Below are 24,446 nucleotides of genomic sequence, written 5' to 3'. Positions count from 1 at the left end.
GTGGTAAATAATCCAGCCAAACCTGTCAGAGGCCCTGGTGTTGGGCATTCATGGTGGTATGCCCTCTATTGCAGTTTTCATTCAAAGTTTGACCATGATTCATGACAGTAGTAGGACATCTGTATCAGTGTGGTGGGAGTAGCATTTACAACCATAATCTGTGTTTGTCACATTCTATTATACAGTCAATGTCAATGTCAATGTCACAGGGTATCTTTGGCTGGAGACGGTTTCTTAGCAGGAGAACAGGCGTCTTAATGCCTCCATTCAATTCGTTTATCACATATTTTTCAATGTTTTCTTTTCTCACTGGTCTTCAGTGACCCCTGAGCTCAAGCACTCTGAACTATGTGGTGTAAATAATAACATTTTCCAAAGAACAAAAAAATGCGGTCTGTCAAGGTTTCTCTTCAGGGTTTAATCAAATTTCATGAAGCATCTCTACTCTATAGAACTGCAGATGAGAGAGATTTCAGAAGGAAAATTTACAAGGGTAGAGGATGAGGAGGAACAACTCATATATTCACATAGATACAGAAGGGATAGATGGAAACATGAGGGGTAAATATACAGTACATGAAAGAAACTATTGTTTATGCTCACTAAGTACATTTTTTAACTGTTTGTAGGTATTTAAGTCACTACAAAATGTGCATTTGCCCCTCTGAAAGTACTGAGGAAAACAAAGGTGCAAACAGTGTGTTTTTAAAGTACTACTGCTGGCTACAGTAGTGCATTCCCCAAGGACAAACAGCCTCCAAGGACATTTTAGATTGAGAATAAATTTGGAGTTAAGCAGCCATTCTGTTGTACAATGGATGATAAAGCATAGCCTACCATCCAAAGAGACAATATTGTGGAATTTATGCCACAGTGAAAAGACTGAGGTGCATGTGCTAAAAGAGCTCCTCATAAAAACAAGTTCATGTTATTATTGACATGTGAATAATGTGTTGTTTGGATAATATTAAATTACTTCTGCCCCCCCCTATGTTTTATCGGGCAGTCACTGAATAATTGGTGTCTCTGTGGTATTCAGGGAATGAAGCAACACCGTGCTCCAACCTGACAGGTACCAATTTATTAATGTGGCCCTCACATAAGTAGATTACCTGCTTGGTTCAGGAGCGGAATGACAAAAACACAGAGGCAACCCTTGAACAATGTGAGCACAGGGGATTGCAGCACAGCCAAAAAAACTCATTATAAATCAGTCACATTAATATGCCATTTTAAGCCAAGTGTGACACAATACTGAATGAGCCTACAATTTTAACTGACCAATCAGCAATCTAATGTCTGTTCTAGAGGCAGTGCCATTGGACATAAAATACTTTTCACAACTGTCTTTCTACTAATCAAATACAAGATCTGCACAAAAGACTGTATAATTTAGGTTACAGGGCACAATTAACTGGGATATTAATGGACAGAAGGTTAAATACCTGCCATGTAAGTCACTGCAAAACACGGATGAAAGCTTTTAACATTACTTTAAATGGATGCAGCTATTTTTCCTTTGTCACTATTTTTTTTTATTTTTCTGAGTGGATGATGTGAAGCACACAACCTGATTTGATAAGCATCAAGCATTATTTCTATGTTTGGTAAACACGTAAAATGATCTTTGTCAAAATTTTTACTGTACCTACATATTCAAAAAGCATGTCCACCATTTCATGCAAAAGCCAGATAGAATCAGCCTTGTGTGGCTTTTAAGAAGCTCCGAGCTGGTGTTTGCGTGATTTCTGAGCTCAACTGAAAAGTAGTTTTTGCAGATATAAAATAACAGATTTAATCTGCAGTGTGGAGCCTGACCTAAAATGAAGTGGAAGCATGCATCAACTACTATGTGTAACGTAGTTACACTAATTCTTAGTTTGTATTTATTTTTATTTCATGTCACTTCACTAACTCTCCTGTCATTTCAGATCCTGCCATGCAATTTACTTATTTCCCTCACCTAGGTTTCCTGCCCATCTCCTCCTCACCTGCAGTCTATTTGCTCATTAGTTCCTCACTAGTCACTTTCACTTGTTTCCTGCCAGATTGTCTTGTGTTTATACTTTGCCAAGCTCTCAAGCATTTCCAGTCCTGCCTACCTGTTCAGACTCTGTTTTGCCTCTCTTGGATTCCGGATACCTGCCTGCCCCTTGTCGGATTTGTTTGCCTTTTTCTGATCGCCTGGTTTTGACCCCGACTGTTTTTTGGACTAAGTAAACTGATCTTCCCTTGCTAATCGCCTGCCTCATTGTCGTGCTTCTGGGTTCTCCTTTGCCAGCATCAGTGATCGTGACACTATGGCTGAGTTTATAAGAGGAGTGACCCTGTAATCAATGCAAGTGGTGCAATCACTTCAAAAATGCTCACCAGAACGCATTTAAATTCCATCAAAACCTTCAAAACTACAAACAGACCTCGGACAAGATATTTGGTTTCATGTAAGAACCTCTTCCCAACACCACCTCTTATTTAATAAACCTTGTCTTAATTCAACCCCTGTTGTTACAGAGTCTGCTATGGTTCTGTTATGATACATAACCATAGCAATGGGAAAGTTGTTCAAATGTGGGAGCAGCTAATTGAGTTAGAGCTAAAGTAATATTTGAAATGGGACCCCAAATCCTGACAAGGTAAAGAGGAGATGTCAAGGATTCAGCGAGAGAACAAAAGCGAGAGAAGGAGGAAGAAGTTTAAGCCATTTCTTCCCCTGATCATCATAATGAAATCACTGGCAAATAAAATGAATAAGCTTGGACCCTGATGAGAACGCATCATGAATATCAAGAAGCAATATTATATTTTTCATCGAGCTGCAGGAACAACTCGACTCAACTTCAGAACTATATAGGCAGACAGAGACTGCTGACAGAGAGGTAAGAGGTAAGTAGGAACATCTCTGCACCCCAGATGTTGAACTGTTGGCTGTGAGTTCCTTTCCATGTTGTCTTCTGAGAGAGTTCACGTGTGTTACCTGCCGATGTGTGACATCAGCTAAAATGTTGTAGATTTATGTTTCATTTTGTTATCTATCAATAACAAAAGCATATATTTGAGTGAATGAATACAACCCCTTGAGATGCCACTACTAATTTTTATTGTATTCCCTTGTATGAGGACAATGAAGAGTATAGTTTCCTATAGGGGATTTTGTAAAGTATTTTGAGTTGAATTTCCATGAATAGACTTCAATGAACTCAAATTGACTTGGATGAAATGTGCTTCTTTGCACTGACTGAGCAGAGGCAGTGCAGCGTGGGCATAAAAATAGCATGCAGCCATGGCAGACTCAGAAGCTTTATAGTAGCAATGGTGTCTGTTGTGGCTTGTTCTGCAGCGCTTGCTCCTCCATACAGACAGACATTGATTGAGCTGAGACTACATCTGCTGCTGACTCAGAAACAGAACAGCTGTCTGTCACTGTATACTATGCACAGAACACTAAGACACATTGACCAACCATGCCACCTTGAAAAGGCGTTGTGGAAGGGGCTGATTTGACAAAGGAAAACCCATCCATCCATCCATTTTCTATATCAGCTGAATCCGTCGGTCGGGTCGCGGGGGGGCTGGAGCCTATCCCAGCGGTCAATGGGCGAGAGGCGCTGTACACCCTGGACAGTCCGCCAGTCCATCACAGGGCCACACAGAGACAAACAACCACACACATGCTCACACTCACTCCTAAGGACAATTTTAGAGACACCAATTAACCTAACATGCATGTTTTTGGACAGTAGGAGGAAGCCAGAGTACCCAGAGAGAACCCACGCATACACGGAGAGAACATGCAAACTCCACACAGAAAGGCCCCAGCTGGGAATTACAAAGGAAAACGTTTACTAAAATCAAACTGAAAATGCACTTTCACTCAGATTCAAACAACATAGTTCTTAAGTCAAACAAGTGGTTCTCCATAATGCATAACAATCAGTACGAGACATATTTGTACACTTAAGCCTGGCTTCACACTGGGAATGGAGTGCATGTGCTTTGCTGAACTACTGTGTCGCAGCTTCATGTTTGCAGTCACACAAACAATCCTGAAGCTGAGGTGCTACTGCACAGTGGTTTTTAACACAGTGTGCTTCTGGTAATAGCCATAAATACAGAGCTGAGTATAATTCACGGTTGTTATGACTTGGAAAGTGCTTTTTTAGTCTATTTGACCACTCAGAACGCTTTTACACTACAAGCCACATTCATACAGCATGCCTTAGTCTATATAATGTTACAATCTACACATTAGTGGATCCATCAGAGCCAATGTGGGGTTCAGTGTTTTGATCAAGAACACTTCGACATATGGCCTGGGGAAGCCGGGAATTGAACCGCTGACCTTCTGATTGGCAGACGACTACTCTTCCATCACATTGAGTTGCTGATATGACTTGCAAATCATTCCTCCTCATCATCATCAAGTAAATAGTATTTTTAATTATGTGATATGTCCTACACACTGAAACTATGGTGAAAAATGTACCATATATTTTAGGTCATAATGATGACCAACAAATGTTTTTACTATGTATTTTGTTGTGAACCATTGCCGTTTTACCTTGTGTGAAAAAATGACATCACCTTGTGAAAATTCTTTATCTCTTGGCTACAGCGCCGCTGAGACGCGTGTCTAACGCAGCTCGTGTGGATAGTCGGATCTCTTAACATGAGAGCCAAAATTTCAAGGAAGAGGTAGAGCCGACGCTTTTATCACTTCCCAGCAAAGCAGCTCTGCCTGAGGGTTCTAACCTATTGAGAAATGCAAAGGTAGGTGTGAGGGTGAGTGAAGTGTGCAAATAAGCACATACATGTATCCACATGCAGAAAAAAAAACTATTACAGAACGGTTAGTAGATACTGATGGTTAGACAGGCGGTGGCCCAAGACTGCAAAATACACCGCAGGCAAATGATAGCTCATAGAGTGAAATGACTAACCAGCCACTCGTGCAAAAGCACTCGTACAATATTTGATAATTACATTACGGGAGCTTCGGGGTGGCTCATATACTGAGGCTTCAAGAGATCAGAGAGGGAGCACCAAAGAAATTCTTCATATTCAGATAAAGAAAGATCAAATTCAAAGTGAGACTAAGAATGGCAGAGCAAAGAAAGGAAAATCTTGACATATCTATAGGCAATAGAGAGTCTTCATGTCAACGTGACAGAGGGTGAATGACATGCCACTGAGAGGCGTGGGCGGCCCACAGGTGTCAGCGAGCACTCTGCCCCAGGGCCAGTGGCAGACTGATGCTTACGAGACGAGGCAGAGGCGGATAAACCTTGTTATGCGCCACGGGGGCCGCTGTTACCGTGTCTACCATCTACCACTTTCTACCTCACCTCCCCTTTCCTTCCAGGCACTGTATCGCTGACTGAATAGGAGGCAGTGGACATGCTGAGAGATGTAAGGAGTGACCTTGCTTGAGTCCACGTTCTGGTTAGGGCACGGATTGCTGCATCAAGGTCTCGAACAACGTCACGTCGAACATGACTCATTTTATTGTGATGTGCTCTCAAGCCAAGATGAAAACAGTACACAAACAACCACAAATGCATATTTACAAATGTGCTGGACCACTTCTCAGTCTGACTGTTGATTGTGGTATTACGCTCTACTGTTTTTTTTTCAGTAATTAGGAATCAGTCAAATTCAGTGACTGTTAAAAGATAAAGTATGTGCTTGGGAGTTTGTTAGTTTGCTGATGCATCGACCTGGTGTTAACTTATTCGCTCATGCCTGGAAGCAAATTCTTAAAGTGACAAACCACTGATCTGACTTGAATTATATTAGACATAGGCAATGCATTCCACCTTCCTCAATACAAGCAGACAAAACGGAAACACTTAATCCAGGGCTTTGTTCTCTATCAATTCTAAGTGATTCCAACTGCAAAGGCAAAATCAGCTCAGTTGCTAAGCATCTTTTACAAAGGATAAAGCATGTTGAGTTGAATCTCATTACAAAATTTCAATTATCATGAAAGTAGTGAACATTTCAAATTAATGGCAGAATATTTAACAACTGGATTCAGACACAGCATTCCAGTTTCAAATGTTGGAGATGGTATTGCACTGTAAGGATCTGGGGTATAATGAAGGTTACAGAACACATTCAACTGGAAGATTAATAGCAAGATGGTCAAATATCTGCTGGGTAGGCCACTGCATAACATGGTTGAATCCATGTTTTAGTGTTCTTCTGTCAACATTTATTATTTGTCAGAGTGGATGATATAAAGCATACTACTTGATTTATTAAGCATTCTTTTTTTTTTGGAATCAGTTCCACTATAAATCATAAAGTCATCTGCACCTGTTGGTACTTTTTGCTGAACCTACAGAGTCTTAAAGGGGAAGTTTTTTTTTTTAAACCTGGAACTTATTTCTAGCATAAAATACATTCATCTACTCACCCATAACAGTTTGGTGAAATTCGGAGTCCTTCGGAAGATATTTAGATCACTCGAGATCCACGTATATCCATATAATGGGAGAGAACAGGGACAATACAGCCTCATAATGAGGCATTATCTGTCTTTATTTCACCAATACTTTAAGATGAATGAATGAATGAATGAATGCGTACTATTGCAGTGTTAGCGCATAGCTGCCGTGTTGTTGTTATCCGGGGCTATCGGGGGGCTTATAGGGGGCTTTCTACGCGTCTAGTGGGATGACTTCATCGACCCCCGCCGCTGCAGCCAGGTTCCAGGTTTAAAAAAAACAAAAAACTTCTCCTTTAACATTTCCATCAAGCAACTTTAAAGACTCCATCATATGTATCAAACCATGTTTCAGGCTCAGTGTACTTTCCTCTTTTAAAAATTGCTGTCACGTTGAGATAAGAGGTGCACCACCATTTTTCATTTAAAGCAATAATCCTTCAGAGTTTGAGCTACAATGAGTTACTGACTGAAGGTTGAACTTTGAAAAATACAGTTTATGTTTGGCAAGAATGAAAAGCAATCGAGAAGTACAATGAAGAATAACAAATGAGAAAAGAGCCATTGCAAGAACCCAGGACCACTCAAGATTTTCAAAATGTTTGAAAAATAGTACGGTTTCTGACATTCACAGTATCCCAAAGCAATTTCATTTGCCAAGAGTCAGTTTTTGAGGATAAACGTTATACTAATGCCATTGGACATTGTGTGTGCGTGTGTGGGGGGGGTACCCGGTTACAAGGACTGACAACTCTTATAGTATGTAAACGCATATATTCCTTTAAAGCGTTGTACTATCAACTAAAGTATGCAAATATCTGTTGAAACTGCTCAGCTGCATGGCATTACTTATGGAAACCATCTTATATGATGGTAACACTTACTAGAAAAGTCATGTCTCATGGCTTATAAGCACATTTATGAGACATAATACATTTACATGTTGATGAAGTATTTTGTGGTGGACTTGTGGTAGTCATTTTAGAATTCATCATGCCCTATTTGACTCAGTGTCAAAGTGTTTTAAACAACTTCTCAATTCTAATTATTATGAAAATATATAAAGTCTTTGTGAATCTTTATGAATACATTTGAATTTCTTAGGAATATGATTAGAATGCATTATAAATATTTTGGCAGAGTTTTTCACTCTACATGATGAATGCTGTTAAACTTTTTTTTTTCCTCTTGAATAATCTTGTGACTTATTGCTCCGGCCGGAAACATTTTCTGACTACAAGAGAGAAAAGAAATAAAAAACATCATTTAACAGCTCAGTGTTTCTACAGAAAATGTAAATTTGGACGATGGAAGTTTGTGTTCCAGTAAAAAAATGTCTATGGAAAAAAATACATAAAAATAAAAGGAACAGGTAGACCTCCAATCTGTTAGGCGGCACAATTGTCAAATCTTTATCTAAAAAAATTTGCACAATTTACAGCAAACAAACAAACTTTTGATAGAAAGAACACAAGCAGAAAATAAAGTGATTCAGAAACATCTCAGAGATTCAACACTTCTGTAATGAAGCAATGTTTAGGCAAGTATTTGCAATAAAATATCCTGCTCTACAAAAGAAGAAAAAAGAAGACGCTTGCAGCCCCTCGGGTGATTGTGTAATTCCCTCTGCTATTCCTCTAATCTCATATTTTTCTGAACCAGATACGGGATTTCAGAATAGTTACAGCAAACCCTTTTACTTCAAATTCAACAAGACAGAAAATGCAGCATCTTCAAGAGGCCAAGATGAAAAACATTACCAAAACCGAAGCATATTTTGCGCCGCCACTGAGCCCTAGGTGGGGTGGCTAACCTGACAGTGTCATGTCAACCCACAGGACATCACTTCACATGCAAATAATCCAATGGGTCATTTAACACTCAATAGGGGACCTAGCAAGTGAATGTGTGGATGCTGAATGATGAGCGTGTTGTCCAAACTGGGCCAGCAACTGAGGCTTGTGCAATGTGATATCAAGCTGTGCCGCATAGGTACCGATGCCATCCTTCATGTTTCAGTGTGAAATTACAACTGCTGTCCAAATTATCTCTTCTACCATACCAACACCTGGAGCTTTCACCAACAGACAGACTCTTACATGTCACCGACAAGAAAAATGCAGGATGAATGCAAGGAAATGCAAAATGGAGACTGGGTGTTGGACACAACTACAAAGGGCATTTTTAAATGTTGTCAGTGGAGAATTTCAATGAACAATTAAGTTTTTTCTGCTTAGCCCAGTCTGGTCTCGTAGCAGATCCCAAAATAATCACAAACTAATACGATTCATTTCAAAATAATTAATTTTCTAAATTTAATTCATGCAGATGCACAGAAACTGTGACACCTGGCACAAGGTTAAGTAATGTATTTCTGCTGTATCTGGTTTTCTTGTACCAACTTGTCACCCACTAAGCTAAATGGGAGGAAATTTCTAAGAATCGGTGAAAGTTCTGGGATAGTAATATTATAAGGCAAGTCAAAACGTTCTCCTGACCAAGTAGCAGTCGAGTACCAGGCGAGACCAAGAACCGCCACATCACAGCGCACCAAATTACAATTAAAAATATTGGAGAAGAATCCTAACTTGTACCCAATCAATAAACGAATGAAAATAAATTTGAGCTGACCAGATAAACAACATACATATCAGCATCATCCCCTGATTCTGCTGCATTCGTGTTGTATATATTTATTAACACTTATCTGGAGTTAGTGTGAGCCCTAAATGGTAGGCCATGTTGCTTGCCTTCTCCTTCTCTCTGCATTGACCTTTTGTTTGATATTTGGGATATGTACAATGAGTGTGACTTTCTATTTGACAACCAAGTGATGCCTGCCTATTTAGGAGAGAAGAGTAAAAGGTCAGCAAGCCTCTGGCGTTTACATTTTTAAGGCTCAATGCGGCCGATTCAAACCTGAATCTGAAAATCAATCATGCCTTTCAGAGGCATGAAAAAGCTCCATAACTCACAGCTGTGATTAAAAGGAGGAAGGGAGGAATCATAAGAAAAGAATTATAAACCAGTGGGTAAATAGTAAAAAAAATAGTTGCCTTTTTTAAAAATAAATGTAGCTTCGCAGTGAGGCATGATGCCAGTATGTGGGAGAGCGCACTATATGGTTTAAGGTTTATGTATGTGTATATATATTTCATGTTAAGGTCTAAAGGAGGCAGTTCCTGTAATCAGTGACATCAACTAACTATAGAAATGAGATGAACTATTTCACAGCTGTGGTATTACCAGTGCCACTGATATTAATGGACATAGAGACAATGCCAAATGTAGAAATAGAAAAACAGTAGTATCTCATTTTCATTAAAAAGGCTACTTAAGGATGAGGTTGAATATTTTCTGAAACAAAGAAAAGGCCTTTTTTATGTGAAGCCAAAACCAAGGTGTCTCTACTGTAATTATTTGCATACTGTTGCTACTTGCGTAATTAGTGAAGGAGCAAGGATGAACAGGGACAGCATGTTTCTGACTGCAGTGACACTCAATGTTGACACTGTATACAACACTAACAGTAAGAGAGAGCATTGCTTAATAATGGTCTGGTAAATTAGGGTATGGAACAACATCTGCTGTTTGTAAAACTAGCATACTGCTGCAAAGGGAATACAGAAACAAACCTGTTTCCAAAAGAAGCTGAGATACTGTGATTAAAAAAAACATACAGTAGATATAATCTACATTTAATCTTGACAGTGTTTTTCAGGAAAGACTTTGCTTTTTCAAGCAAGACAATACCAAACCACAATCTGCATTTATTTCAACAGCATGGCTCTGTAGTAAAAGAGACCATGTGCTAAACTGGCCTTGCCAGCCGTCCACAACTATAACCAATTAAAACATCTGGAGCACAGTGACAGGAATAAAAAATATATATCAAAATGAACCTTGAACTTTTGAGCAGCTGAATTGCTTTATCGAGTAAGAATGGAACAAGGTCCACCTCTTAAAAATCCACACATTTCCAAGTTGTTTGAATTGAAACAAGGTTACAAAACATGCCAGGGAATCCAATTTATATTTCTTTCTAATCTGTACTGAGGTCAGCTGGTGAAATGTGTAGCAGAGTGTAGATGTATTACAAGTCAAGTTTACAATTTTTCAAAAACATAGAAACATGGCAGTTTGAATAGCAAAATACACAAAACAAATATATATATATATGAAGTTCTTTTGCCTACCGATGTGGAACACACTTATCGTAAGTCGCTTTGGATAAAAACGTCTGCAAAATGACCGTAATGTAATGTAATATATATATGGAAAACCCATATTGGCATTTGCGTCGTGATATTTTTAAATACACAATTGGACTCACAATGAAAAGGATTCGAGACAAAAAGTACAGTGGGGAATGTGCTAAAACGATCATGTAAAGCCCTCTCCAACATAATTAATGATAATTTAATTATAGCAAGCAAAATTTAACTCCTATCATTCGCTGACTAAGCAACTGACTGCAAAGTAAGGAGAGACACAAAGGGAAGAAAAAGTGAAACAGAAACAGGGAGAGATAAGGTTGGAGGAAAGAACTCAGAGGATGTGGGAGCTTGGCTGTGAGGGGCTGAAAAGAGGAGGAGGTGGAACGCAAAATGACATACTTAGAATCAGCGAGGCAAAGGTCTCAAGCGATTTAAAGTAGATTTAGAAGGGGAAGCGCTATGGGACGAAAAGAAACACAAAAAAACCCGCTAAGATAGCAGGTTTGTACTATTGGGCTAGAAAGATAGCCTTGGTAAAAAAATTGGACTGTGTTACACAGCAGCTTATCCCTCCATTTGGAGTGAGACAGGTGAAAAGATTCATTACAATACCTCATGCACAACGAATAAATTCCCTAAATGGTTGTGCCTGTTAGTTTTATGAAATAGAACCATTCACTTGGCTGTTATGATCAGGCTCCAAAGGTTCTTTATTACCCCAAAGACTTGACCAATATGACTGTTTACCCATGTAGATCTTCAGCTCTTCTAATTTTGGAATAAAAGAAGAAAAGAATACACAATTAGTTATGGCTTACTTGTTGGCATGATTGGATTTTCAGTTTCAAATGGCCTTCTTTTTCCTCAACTCCTAGCACTGTCACCTACACGCGACTGTGATTTGTTGCATTCAATTTAAAAGATACCATTGCTGCATTGATTCATTTTCACGTAATTTCAATGAATGTCATAAACAAGAAACAGATGGGTGGGAATTCAAGAAAAATACGCAGATAAATCACATGATTTTATTCATGTGCATGGGAAGATGCACCCATCGCTCATCACCTAGTGTATGAATGTATAGCTCTCAGTCAACTGAGATGGACAACAATTGAATTGATAAAACTCTGTTGTTGTTTGGGAGCAGAGTCTGTTTTATATAAAATGGCAATTTTAAGTTATGTTAAACATATAAATATGAATGGCAATGTATTTGAGTTTAATGTGCTTCTGTCTAGACAGATATGAAATGGAATTCGATAAAAATGTAGAGAAAAAAAGCACTTTTAGGGACAGAAACAGGTGGTCTCAGGTAAAATATTCAAAATCAAACCCTTTGTCTAAAGCACATGGGCACAAACACACCATGTCCTGTGTGTTGGTAGAGCACAGTATGTCTCAGTCTCACATGTTTCAGGGTGTGTGATCACGATTTCACGTCATGGGAAAAATACATACATCGAGTTGCCCATTCGTGCCGTGATGCAGATGAGAAAAAGAAAGAGAAAGAAACAGAAAAACAACAGTAGAGTTGGACCCCAAAGTCAATTAAAGTTTACACACATTGAGCTGATGACCACTGATTGTGTTACCGTTAAAAAAAAGAAGAAAAAGTTCCACAATATGTTTTTATTTGTCGAAAAATAACACTGGAAATATTCCAGGGCGCACTGATTTCCAAATCTCGTTGTCAAGTTTACTCTTCGGCTTCAGGCAAAGGCTTCTTCACACTTGAGAGGAGAAAATGGAAAGGGCTGCAGGAGAGTGGTAAAAGAGAGAGTTGGGGCTAATTTTGTATACAAGTATCTACAGATACAAAATGAGTCAAAGTATTAAGAGTTACATCCTTAATCCAGGGTTAGAAAGAAATTTAGAGATGTTAAGCAAAGATTATTTCCATAGAAATAACACAAGGTGTTTTGTTCCATACCTCTGAAAAACAGATGGCAACGTGCTGCTACAATGGAAACAACAGCATAAGCCATCTATTTTAGCCAACAATGACTGGGAGCCTCTCATTTCCCTCTGACAGATGGAGGGGAGTAACCATAAAGCAAGAAAAGAAATCATTAAGCCAGTCAAAGCCCTGCAGTGTTGCTTTTAATTGTGTGCTCTGGAGCTGTAGGGATAAGCTTTCCTGATTGCTGCTATAACTAACTGCCTTTGCAGAGACAGACGAGATCTTCCATGGACATTCAGAAAGTGATTTGTGTTTGAAAGGTTTCTTGGGGAAAGGACAGTGCTGAGAGATAGCGAGGTGAGGAATGAAGAGACAGTTCATCGCAGAGCAGGCAGATTGGGTACTCTCCACTGAAGAGAAGCTTCTCCAGCATAAGAGACCAGGCTAATGCTTTCAGGGCTCATAATTTACGGCAGAGCTGCCACTGTGTGTGGTTAGCTTTGTCAACGTGACACCCTACAGAGGCTTGTGCCTATAGTCCTGACCTTTTGTGAGCGTTTCAGACAGACCACTTATTTAAAACGTTAATCAATGGCCTTTCAACAGCTTTGCTGCCGTTCCACGAATCAATCACTGAATAAAGCTGAACAAGGAAAGAACGTGAGCACACAAAGAAAGTGCTGGATTATAAACCATCATGGAAGCATTTATAAAATGCACCCACACTGATCTGTAGAACAGGGATAGATTAACAAAAGACAGCCACATGGACATGAAGAGATGCAACACCTCAGGTGAAGTGTTGACAAGTTAGTTAGGACTTACATTATATCCCTGTGTTATGCATGAATGTATATCCAATTCTGCAACAAAAGCCAGTCTGCCGAGACTCCCAACATATAAGCTAGTGAATCAACCCACTTAAATCAAGCTCGACTCTAAGCTCCTAATGACTGCTTTGTGCCAGGTAACTTTGCCATCACACCTTAAAGCCTCACAGGCTGACGAGAATTCTCTCAGTACGTCTGACAGATGCCTACTTCTTCATTGCATAAAACATGGCAACGGTCCATTTGTGTATTGCCCCACCACAGAATACATTTTAAAGCAGCTTCAACTGGCTTGTTAATAAACTCTGTTTAATTTGAATCATGAATTACCTCTTCGCTGCCTTCCAAGTCACAGCCTCATCAGTTAAGACAAACTCGACTGAGCCATGGCCCAGTACAGCTGAGCGTCACATGTGAGGCAGCCTGTCATGTCAGAGCAGTATGGATGATGTTCACTCAACCTACATCTCCTTCAACCTCATTAGTAGTTAAAACAAAAAAAAAAAACAGTTAATCTTGTTAAAACTCTTAATAACCGAAGGCAGGGCTGACCCTCTCTACCTTCAAGAATGTCTGGAAGACTCGTGTCTTCAGAGAATGGCTCCTCACCTAACAACTCCAAACACCCAAACACACTCAACCTGCTCTTACTTGCACCCCTGTACTTGGTCTTATTATACTCTTTCATTTACATAGATTTATGTTGGTTAAATACTCAGTGGGTACATCACAGTTTCTCATGCCGCTTAAATGTTGTTTTCTCAATTTTAAGTGATAAAAGAGTCTATAAATGTAATGCAATATAGTCAGGAGAGCCCCGTGTTTACCCTCAGAGAGAAACAAATATGTTTTACAGTGGTGGGGACAGTGATGCTGCATCTACTATACCCTGAACTTTCAATATATACATAAAGCTGGACTTGTCATGCACAGAAAAGAGAGCCTTAGGAAGTCGGAGGCAGAATTTCTGACAGCAAGAGAAAAAATAATACACCGATTGCCATCGTTACCAAAAAATAAGAAATGCATGAGGAAAAGGTGACTTCACAGCGGCTCAAAGTAGAATATATAATTTACCCAGTGATTAAATATTGACCAGAATATTAAAGAAGCCTAATGAAGGTTTGTGACCACAAATGTGAATGTGTGTCACAGTATACTTGTGCACCCGTTCCGACATTTTTCACCGCTGTCCCATTTGTCTGGCAGAACAGCCTCAGATGTTCTAAGGAGTGGGAAGTTACAGGTGCAGGCAGCCATGTCAACAGTGTGTAAAAGAGACTTACCTATACTCTTCCTCAGTGAAGATGGGGATGCGGGAAGGCTGAAGCACAGTGATCTCAACCAAAGTGCTGTTTGACTTTACTGGCTCCCCATCATCAAAAGCTATCACAAACAGCTGCAAAGGAGCAAGAAAATGAATGTAAACAATAAGAACGTGCAAATGCAAGCCCAGAGTTATCACAATTTTTTCACCATACTACTATTTTTAAAAGAAATCTTTTTTTTTTTTTTTGGGTAGATACGTTTGACACTGCAATAAAGAAAGACTGTCGAATGAATAGAGGATCTGGAAAGCAGCCTGCACAGCTCGTACAGAACAAGTATGAATGTATTGATCCACATTCATAGACTGTGGGAGCAGAGACGGAGAGATTGGCAGGGAGAGAATAAACATAGTGAGGATTTTCAAAGAAACAGGGAAGAGGGGATAGAAGTGAGAAAAAAAAAGACCCTGAAATAGACAACTGAAAAGGAGGGCAGCGAGACAAAAGCACCTAACACACAACACCTATCTCACTACAACCATAGATCCTGTTAACACCTGACACTGACGTGTCGTGGGTGACCTGATCACAAGAAGTCAGCTCTAAGCATGTCAGTTTAAGCCTGGTATTCAAATCCGTCTCCATATGAGTCTCCTGTGATCAGAACTTACTTCCAAATTTAAACAAACACATCTATATCATACACATAGAGAGGACATTAGTACTGCCGGTCTTCTATTGTTTCTGCAAAATCATTAATTTAGGACCTGAACAATGTTGTTCTAGATGCAGCTAGCAATGCATATCAAATCTACTGAAGCCAGATCAATAGCAGGATTTTGACAAACACATCTATAAACTATGCTATGTAATAGATAACAAATAAGGGAGACATAAACTATTGCTTATGAAGATATCCAAGGCACTCTTCTTCTTTATTAAAAAGCTTTTAATAAACTGAGCAAGTTCATACTAGAACAGATAAAATTGCCAACATGTTTCGGCCTACAAAGGCCTTCATCAGGGCTTACAAACAAATTCAAAATCACCAACCACTTCCCTATAATCATGTAAATGTAATGTTCAGGTGCGCGTCGTCAGGTCTGCAGACCGTGCGCGCCTGTGAACATGCGCGCCCTCTCCAGTCTGTGCTTGCGCAGGTACCCAAATCAAACATAGTGGACACATTACTACCCATACCACAGTATTCAAGAAATAAATACATCACACCAAACTCCCTAAAAACAACCACCAGAAATACACACACAACACCAAATCAAAGAAACGCAATCATATCAATGCTATCGTTTAAACCCGGGTGTGACATGGCGTTTAAATTATAAATCCATCTGCTCTCTTTTTGGTTAAGAAGTCTTTGTCTATCCCCTTTTCTTGTGTTTATGGGGATGTGGTCAATGCCTATTGCAGTGCACAATGTCACAAATCAATGATTTGTGACATTGTGAGGAAATCTACTGTTTTTACGCACCCTAATACGCACAAGGTTTTTAATATAAGACATTTTATAAACTGCCAAACTACTCATGTCATTTATATGCTGAGATGCTCTCTTTGCGATGCCTTTTATGTCGGACGCACCAAAAGGCGCTTGAAGGACCGTGTGGCGGAACACAAATATGCAGTGAGAAGTGGCAATTGCGATTACGCCATTGTAAAGCACTTTACAGAAGCACATCCCAACGGAACTGCCACTTTCACTGCAATAGGCATTGACCACATCCCCATAAACACAAGAAAAGGGGATAGACAAAGACTTCTTAACCAAAAAGAGAGCAGATGGATTTATAATTTAAACGCCATGTCACACCCGGGTTTAAACGATAGCATTGATATGATTGTGTTTCTTTGATTTGGTGTTGTGTGTGTATTTCTGGTGGTTGTTTTTAGGGAGTTTGGTGTTATGTATTTATTTCTTGAATACTGTGGTATGGGTAGTAATGTGTCCACTATGTTTGATTTGGGTACCTGCGCAAGCACAGACTGGAGAGGGCGCGCATGTTCACAGGCAAGCACGGTCTGGAGAACTGACGACGCGCACCTGAACATTACATTTACATGATTATAGGGAAGTGGTTGGTGATTTTGAATTTGTTTGTAAGCCCTGATGAAGGCCTTTGTAGGCCGAAACATGTTGGCAATTTTATCTGTTCTAGTATGAACTAGCTCAGTTTATTAAAAGCTTTTTAATAAAGAAGAAGAGTGCCTTGGATATCTTCATTACCTTTGTGACAAGTAAGTCTAACCAAAGAGCACCTTCGCACTACTAAATTGAACGCCGAAGCCCTCTGACCTACCGTCTTTGTCTGATAAACTATTGCTTTGTTCACAGTGAAAAATAATGTTACTTTTTCCATACATCCATTATCTGTGTATCATCCACTACCAATGCTCCAGTTCAGATAAAATAATAGTTTTAAAGACTAGATATATGTTTTACACATTCAGGGCAAAGACCAAGTGGCAGGGCCTACAGGACCTAAGGTTTTGATGCTGCACTCTCTGGCTCTGCAGAATTTAACACAAACAAGGGGGTTTCTGTTATTTAGTCTTATGTCTATGTTTGGACTCAGTTTCACAAAGAATAACTTTTTGATAGACAAAAGACAGACATGATAAAAAGAAAAACGAAAATCCTAGAGGTATCTAGGGTGTCACTTATGTTGGGACACACTGTATGAGCTGGTGGTACTTCAAAGTGGCACAGGATAAATTTGCATTTAGGGTGCGTAAAATAACTCATTGACTCTTGTATTTATGATACAGCTCCAACTGAAACAACTGAAAATAAAAATCTAAATTGTTTCCTTACACATTGCACATTGAGTTGCCTGTGGTATGAAATGCACTATATAAATAAAGATGCCTTGCCTTGCCTTGCTGAATATCATGCTGTTGGTGAATTCAAGGCAACACTGTTTGCTACAACACCAACACCATCCAGCCTTCCCCTTACTATACTATATTTAGAGGATGTAACTCATCTTGGATTCCCTGAGACCTCCCTTAAACATCCATCCATCCATCCATCCATCCATTTTCTACACCCGCTTAATCCAATTTTAGGGGTCGCTGGAGCCCAGCTGTCATTGGGCGTGAGGCAGGGTACACCCTGGACAGGTCGCCATCACAGGGCCACACAGAGAAAAATGAGAAACACAATCATGCATGCTCACACAAATTTAGAGTCACCAATTAACCCAACATGCATGTTTTGGGAAGGTGGGAGGAAGCCGGAGTACCCGGAGAGAACCCACATATACACACTTGCTGTGGAACGACGGTCCTAATCACCACACCACCGTGCAGGCCCCTTCCCTCAAACAGCAAATCCATTTTTGGTCAAATATAACCGTGTAACCCTTCACTGACGTAATATATGATTTCATACCTGGGAAAGGACAAGATAACAGAACAGGCAGAAGTAGCAAATCACTAAAATTATCATTATGATCACTGCTGCTCACCTTAAAGGTGACGCTGGGCTCTTCATTGAGGTTAACTTTGGTGATAACTCTTCCAGTTTCCTCTTCCACATCAAAGATGCTCCCACTGTATGGTGACCTTTCCGGGTCCACTCTGTAGCGGACAAAACTTGCTGGAGTACCCTTCAGGAGGGAGAAAGGAGAACATGATGGAACATCAGTCAAATAGGCTAGCATTCAGGCCAGAAAGATGTAGAAATCCTGTTTGGTTAGGATTATAGCTTAAAAATGTGTTGCATCAAGCCATAGACCTGGACAAGTATATAAAAGGAAAGGCTGCTCCTCCCTCAGTAATCTGAAGAATTGCTCTGTTGCAACATCATAGTCTTATCCATGTAAACTACTCTCAGATTGCCATTGCTCAGCTTCTTCTTAGACATCCTTAAAAGAACCCACTGTGATTCACTGACACATTTTCATTTCATGTGAAATGCAAAAACTCCTTCATTAAATTGAGTCCTTTAGTGCAGTAACACACTTGCACTCATCAGTGACAGACTGGACTTTAATATGACCCATTGATTAAGATTAATCATGGGTCCTGATTACTAATCATCCCTACAGCTTATCTTCACCCAATTTCAACCCTCTGGACCTGAAAATGAAGACACATTTTTCATAAGCTCCTCATGGGCTTTACTCTCTTCATGACATGATTCTTTCTCCCCGCAGATGGGATAAAAACCTGAGGCTATGGAGAGCAAAATCCTGTTGCAGCAGGGAGACTTAGCAGCACAAATGTGTTTTTTTTTAAAAAGGTTGCAAAAATCTAAGTGAATTTACGAAGCAGATTTTAAGAAAAAGTTATCAAAACTATAAAAGCTCCTTAAATTGTTCTCAACAATGTAATGGAAAATATGTCAGATAAGTTAGATACAGTCAAGTTAGCAAAAGCAGTCACCCTCTTGTTTTTGGTTCTACCCACTGATTAGCCTCATTTTTAAGACCCTGACATTAATCTATAGGACTAGAATGTCAGGACCATTTAAGGCAGTACTTCAAAATTCTATTATGTCATTTTTAAAGTTGACCACACACTGTCAAAGTGACTATTATTTCCACAGAATGACTCACTTATAAGATATAGAAATGAGTTTTGCATAGTTACAGCAACATTTGACCTGTCTCCAGTAAACAGACACTTTCTGTAGTGCAGCACTTTCTTCTTGTGTCTCATCCTATGAATAGTCTATGTCCACCACTGAAGTAAACTCCCTTGGTAACTCAGACTGAGGATAAGGACAGATGAAGCAGCTATACATAATTAATTTTTCTTTTGTTTATGTTCCTTCAGAAGAATCTTGTCCTCCTCAGGATTCTCCAGGGTTGATAAATTTGACTGAATTATGTCTGATCTGAGTTGAACTAGAAACAGCTACGGTAAACTTTTCTTCCAGTCACAAAGTATAGACTCGTGACATCTTGTACTGAATAATAAACTTCCTGGAACATTTGTCTCCATGGCAATCTCTTATTCAGAGTGACATCAACAACTGAAGTTATAGAGTTTAGTATTCTTTTTTAAAAGCCATTAGTATAACTTATTCCTGGGTAAAGGTGCTCCGTACCTCTCTAACCTTCATTATGTAATGCTTACGAACAGTTTGTTCCATCAAGTCTTTCAGTCTGTTCTGTCTTTCTCTGCAAATGTAGGCTTTTATGAGCTTGTGTAACAGAGAGAGAGAATGTGTGAGTGCGTGCACACATTTGTTTCTGTGTTTAGCAAGGAGAAGTGTCATTGAAAGCAAATGTTGTCAATACAATACTTCGAGCTCCGGGTCAATAAAAGAGTGGGCTAGTTAGGAGATTTAATCCCTTCTGTTTGTCAACCCATTTTCGCTCGTCACCTCAATGCCTCTCTCGCTGCCGATGTGATCCTGCAAACACAACAATGACTTCTTCCTTGGGCTTTAGCAATGCTGAATACTTTCTACAGCGAGAAAAATCCTAAATTAGATGCAGGGAAACCATGAGAATGAAGTACCTGTTCACTTTAAAAAGAACTATTTCAGAGTTGCAGTGAGGTGGGTTGGGCAGAAAGACTAGGAGGAGTCTCCCTCTGAGAGAGAAAGTAAGATTTACAGCAGTCACTGACATTGTGTCGAAGTTGTACCACTAACAGCTAGAACTGACTGACATCTGTACCCAAAAGTGCTCATGTGCGGCAGAGAGAATAAAAGCTTATTCAGCCCTGGTGAGATCCCATCGGCAGGAGGGCCACTAATAGGGCCGGAAAGTCCAGTCATGCTGGTCTTGAGCTGGAACTAAACATGCTCAGAAACAGTACCATCTACAGTATACATCTTGTCGTCTCATCAGTCACTGCTTGGTTTTCAGTTGAAAAGGAAAAAGAAAAAAGGTAAGTCTCACAATCCTCTTCTAAGATGCAGAGAAGTAAGATCATAACGAAACACGAGTCTGCCCTATCAGCTAGTAGGTGACTCATACATGTGAGGAAACAACAAAAAAAAAGATCTCCTCGCAAGATATGCACAGCACCGCGGCTCTAATAAGAGCATCACAGTGTTGAACACATCTTTAAAATGGATCATCTGATATGCTGCAGGTGAAAATGGCTGATTCTCTGCTCGGTGAGTTTTATCTCCATGACACTGTCAAAGCTGTTTCACATTTCTTTCTCCTCTGCCGCATGATATCTATTGAATATAAATCTAAAGTGTGTCTTATTTATTAAGTTTATGCTCACCGGTGGATCTTGGTCTTCAGCAAAAACAGTGGTGATGACTGTTCCTTTCTCTGCATTGGGTGCGACCATGCCCTTATACAGGTCCTGTCTAAAGATGGGTGAGAAGTCATTCATGTCCTGGAATGAAAAGCAGATTAACAGTTATTAACTGGTGATTTATCTGTGGCCTGTATCTACCTAAACATTACATTTATAGAAGCACATAAAACATTTTAGCTTCACAACATAACATTTGGTTACTCTCCCACAGAGCTAGTAAGGAAGAGGCAGACAGTATAATAATATTGTGGTAATTATGTTACTCAGATTTTTCTGATAGAAATGTGAGCTGACTGCCGTCGGTCAAAGATATGCATACTGCAATCATCCGATTGCAGGTGAACATAATAAACGACAACATAACATTTGCAGTATATCAAATGTACAATTTTTACTACGTCTGGATGAAAACTGAAAAATGTAATTTCTCTAAACAAAACTAACACTTTACTTTTCCCCTTTCTCTCCTAGTTTAGGTCAGTGTTTTGGTCATTTTTTAGGGTTTAATCAAAGTGTGAAAAAAATACCACTAAAGCCACCTTCAGTGGAAATTAAAGCAATAGCCAGGATTTCTCGTGGAATAAAATTAAGGAACCGATCATGGTCACCATGGGTTGGTATGTCGAGACTTGCAGATGCTGACAACATTTATGTAACTTTAATAGTAACTGCTTGGTTACATTGCTAAGCTTTAGAATGAAGAATGCTTGTGTCTAGGGTGAAAAGCTGCAGTCAGGCAAGGGGTGGTAGATAGAGACAAGTCTAATGTGCATAGACCTCTTTGCTTCTTTGCATCTTTGATTTATCGATCAGGTATGATCCCTATCAACCATTGAGATTCACAGATAACACCATGATAACTTTTCCCAGATCACCATTTGTGACAAAAGGGGATTGGACCTTCTCTATGAGAGCTCCCATCTTACAGTACAATTTGCCCACTGAAATCAGGCATACCAGGTGTGGCCGTCTTCAAATAGCTTCCTAAAACATTTCTCTTCCAGGAATTTCAACATTATCTTTCAACAGAACAAATCGTGACTCATCTGACACTTGAATGTACGATCCAACTTCCATTATACAGTAAAGTTTTTTAGTGTAGATTTAAAATGAATGGATTTCATGTGGAACAATGTCTCATTGCCTGAACAAAGCAATAATCATACAGACATGACAACCAAAATTAGATAAATTAAAGCATAATTATATGGCATCTGAAAAAGAAACACTAACGCTGGACCATGCTGCGAGCCACACAAGAAGACAATAAACAGCAATTGGATGAGCAAGTGGTGTCCACAGCATTTCTCATCTTTTGTCTGGAATTAGAAAAAACACAAACAGACAAAACGCCTTGGAGAGATCACATAGTTTAGCTGCTATTCAGAACCGCTGAGAGAAGTTAATCATCACACCACCACGGCTTTAATCACTCCTTTCTCAGTAAATAATAAACAGCTGAACACTACAACATTGTGGGTCTGGAAAGAAATTAAATGTTAACTGTGCAACCCTTGCTTTCACATTTTTCTCAGGAAAGACTCAATCGTATGGAATAAATACAGGAACTTGATCTTTCTTTCACCTGGGATTTCTCTTTACTTTCCACTGTTTTGGCTGAGCTATGGGCAACAATCTCTGTTCTATGAATCCAATGGTGGAGGGCAGCCTTACTTTGATCTATACACAGGTTTAGTGTTTTCCAGCAGAAAATCTATGATCCAGCTGTTACTTTGAACAACAAAGCTTCATCCTAGTGCGACAAGTGTTCACAAGAGAAGCTGGACAAGATGCAAGCACAGACACATATGCACGTGCTACAAGACATACAAAAATGACTTTATCTCTACACACAAAGGCACATGCCCACAGACAAACATTTCTTAAGGAAAAAATAGAAGAGAGAGTTTGAGAGACTCATTCGGAACAGCAGGAGAGGCTCACCACGCAATCGATGACATCAAGAAATACAATAAAAGACACAACAACAAAAACAATAAAAGATAAATTCAAACACAAATTACTTCAAATAACTCTCTGGCGGTGTCATATGAGAAAGGAAGTCTAATCAGTTGAATCAACTCCATATCTAGTCTGCCAGAAGCCTGTGCTGTCACTGGCTATGCAATTCTTTTTTCTATCAAACAATTTGCATGGGTGACAACACACAAAATGCAACAAAGCTCATCTTATAGGTTGGGAGACCTGCTTAAATAAGGCACTTCCGGTTATTCACATACAACACTGACAGCCTAATCCACAGACTGTCAGGAGGAGACTTAATTCATAAGAAGAGATAAGTGTGCACACATTTCATAGAGTGAAAATACATTAAAACTCTTGCATGAACTCATGAACAGAATCACAACAGAATCTTTTTTGTTTGCTCAGCTGTTAATCTCTTAAAAGGCTACAAAGGGACAACATGCTCTCATAAAACTTGGTATAACTGCTGTCACAAAGCAAATGAGAAATTTGGGACTGGAAAAGCATTGTGTGCCAGACAAAAACACCTATCCGTCAATTCTCTTATAATAGTAATGCAGTGGGAGTGAGCAGTTCAGGAGGCTAAAATGTGTTTTACAAAGCTAATGCAATCACCTGTCGCAATGAATAGCATATCACAATAACGGTTGTTTCAGTACTGTACTACATCTTCAACTCCCTTTTATATTATGGCCTTTGCAAGCTATTACTACCGTGCTATGCTAATTTATCACATATTCACTGCCAGTGCTGCACCTTCAGAGCGATAGATGAAAGGACAACAGAAGACAAATAGTAATGGTAGGCTGGCTAAGGGACTCTTACCGTGATGCGGATTGTGACTGTAGCTTGGCCTGGGGGAACTACTCCTCCTTGGTCAACAGCTTCCACCTGGAAAGTGTAAGATGCCCCCATGCCCATAGCTGTTAGGTCCTCAAAGTCCACAGGCTGCAGCACAGCCAACTCCCCTGTGATAGAGTTCAAAGAAAACAGTTGCCTTGCCGATTCAGTCTTGATCTGATATGTGACATTGGAGAAAAGATCTGGGTCCACAGCCTGGGAGAAAGAGGAGAAAAAAAAGGAGGGTTGAGTGTATAAAAGACAAATAAAGACAAGCAGGAAAGGGAGGAAGAGCCATACATTAGATTCTCAAAATTGGGCCCTTACCTGGGGACATGCAAGCACATGGGAATAGGCTGTACACAATTCATTTTAATGTTTCCTTTTTAATTCTGCATATTTTACGCTGCAAGGCTTACTTCCATCAATCATTAATCAGTTTCTAATTAAATTAAGCCACTGAGGAAAAGAAGTTTATTGAATGAAATCACTAGTCTTAAAGCAGAAATAATTTCCAAAGGCTACTGTAATGATTATTAGATTAGGTATAAATCAGATATAAAGACCAGATATATTCATACCCACGCCACAATTTAATTTTTAATGATGATATAGAGGAACAATAAGTTCTTTCAGGCTGGGAATTATGTAAATTGATGTGCAGTGGCTTAAAAGATATAATTTTAGAAATTTATATTTGAACCATCT

The 24,446-nt window shown here is 39.5% G+C and overlaps 1 protein-coding gene across 1 annotated transcript in view; it reads right to left on the bottom strand.

Moving 5' to 3' along the window:
* LOC142394780 (protocadherin-15-like) overlaps positions 1-24,446 on the bottom strand; it is a 211,494-nt gene that overhangs the window by 42,663 nt on the left and 144,385 nt on the right. The window contains exons 22-25 of the mRNA XM_075478392.1: positions 23,724-23,954; positions 20,874-20,990; positions 18,149-18,289; positions 14,682-14,794 (exon numbers count right to left, since the gene is read on the bottom strand). Coding sequence (XP_075334507.1) covers positions 14,682-14,794; positions 18,149-18,289; positions 20,874-20,990; positions 23,724-23,954 — 602 coding nt within the window. The remainder of the gene's footprint in view (positions 1-14,681; positions 14,795-18,148; positions 18,290-20,873; positions 20,991-23,723; positions 23,955-24,446) is intronic.

The sequence above is a fragment of the Odontesthes bonariensis genome, chromosome 2 (genome assembly GCF_027942865.1).
Source record: "Odontesthes bonariensis isolate fOdoBon6 chromosome 2, fOdoBon6.hap1, whole genome shotgun sequence".
NCBI lineage: Eukaryota > Metazoa > Chordata > Actinopteri > Atheriniformes > Atherinopsidae > Odontesthes > Odontesthes bonariensis.
The sequence above is the reverse complement of the archived record's forward strand: the minus strand, read 5'-3'. Positions and strand labels throughout refer to the sequence as shown.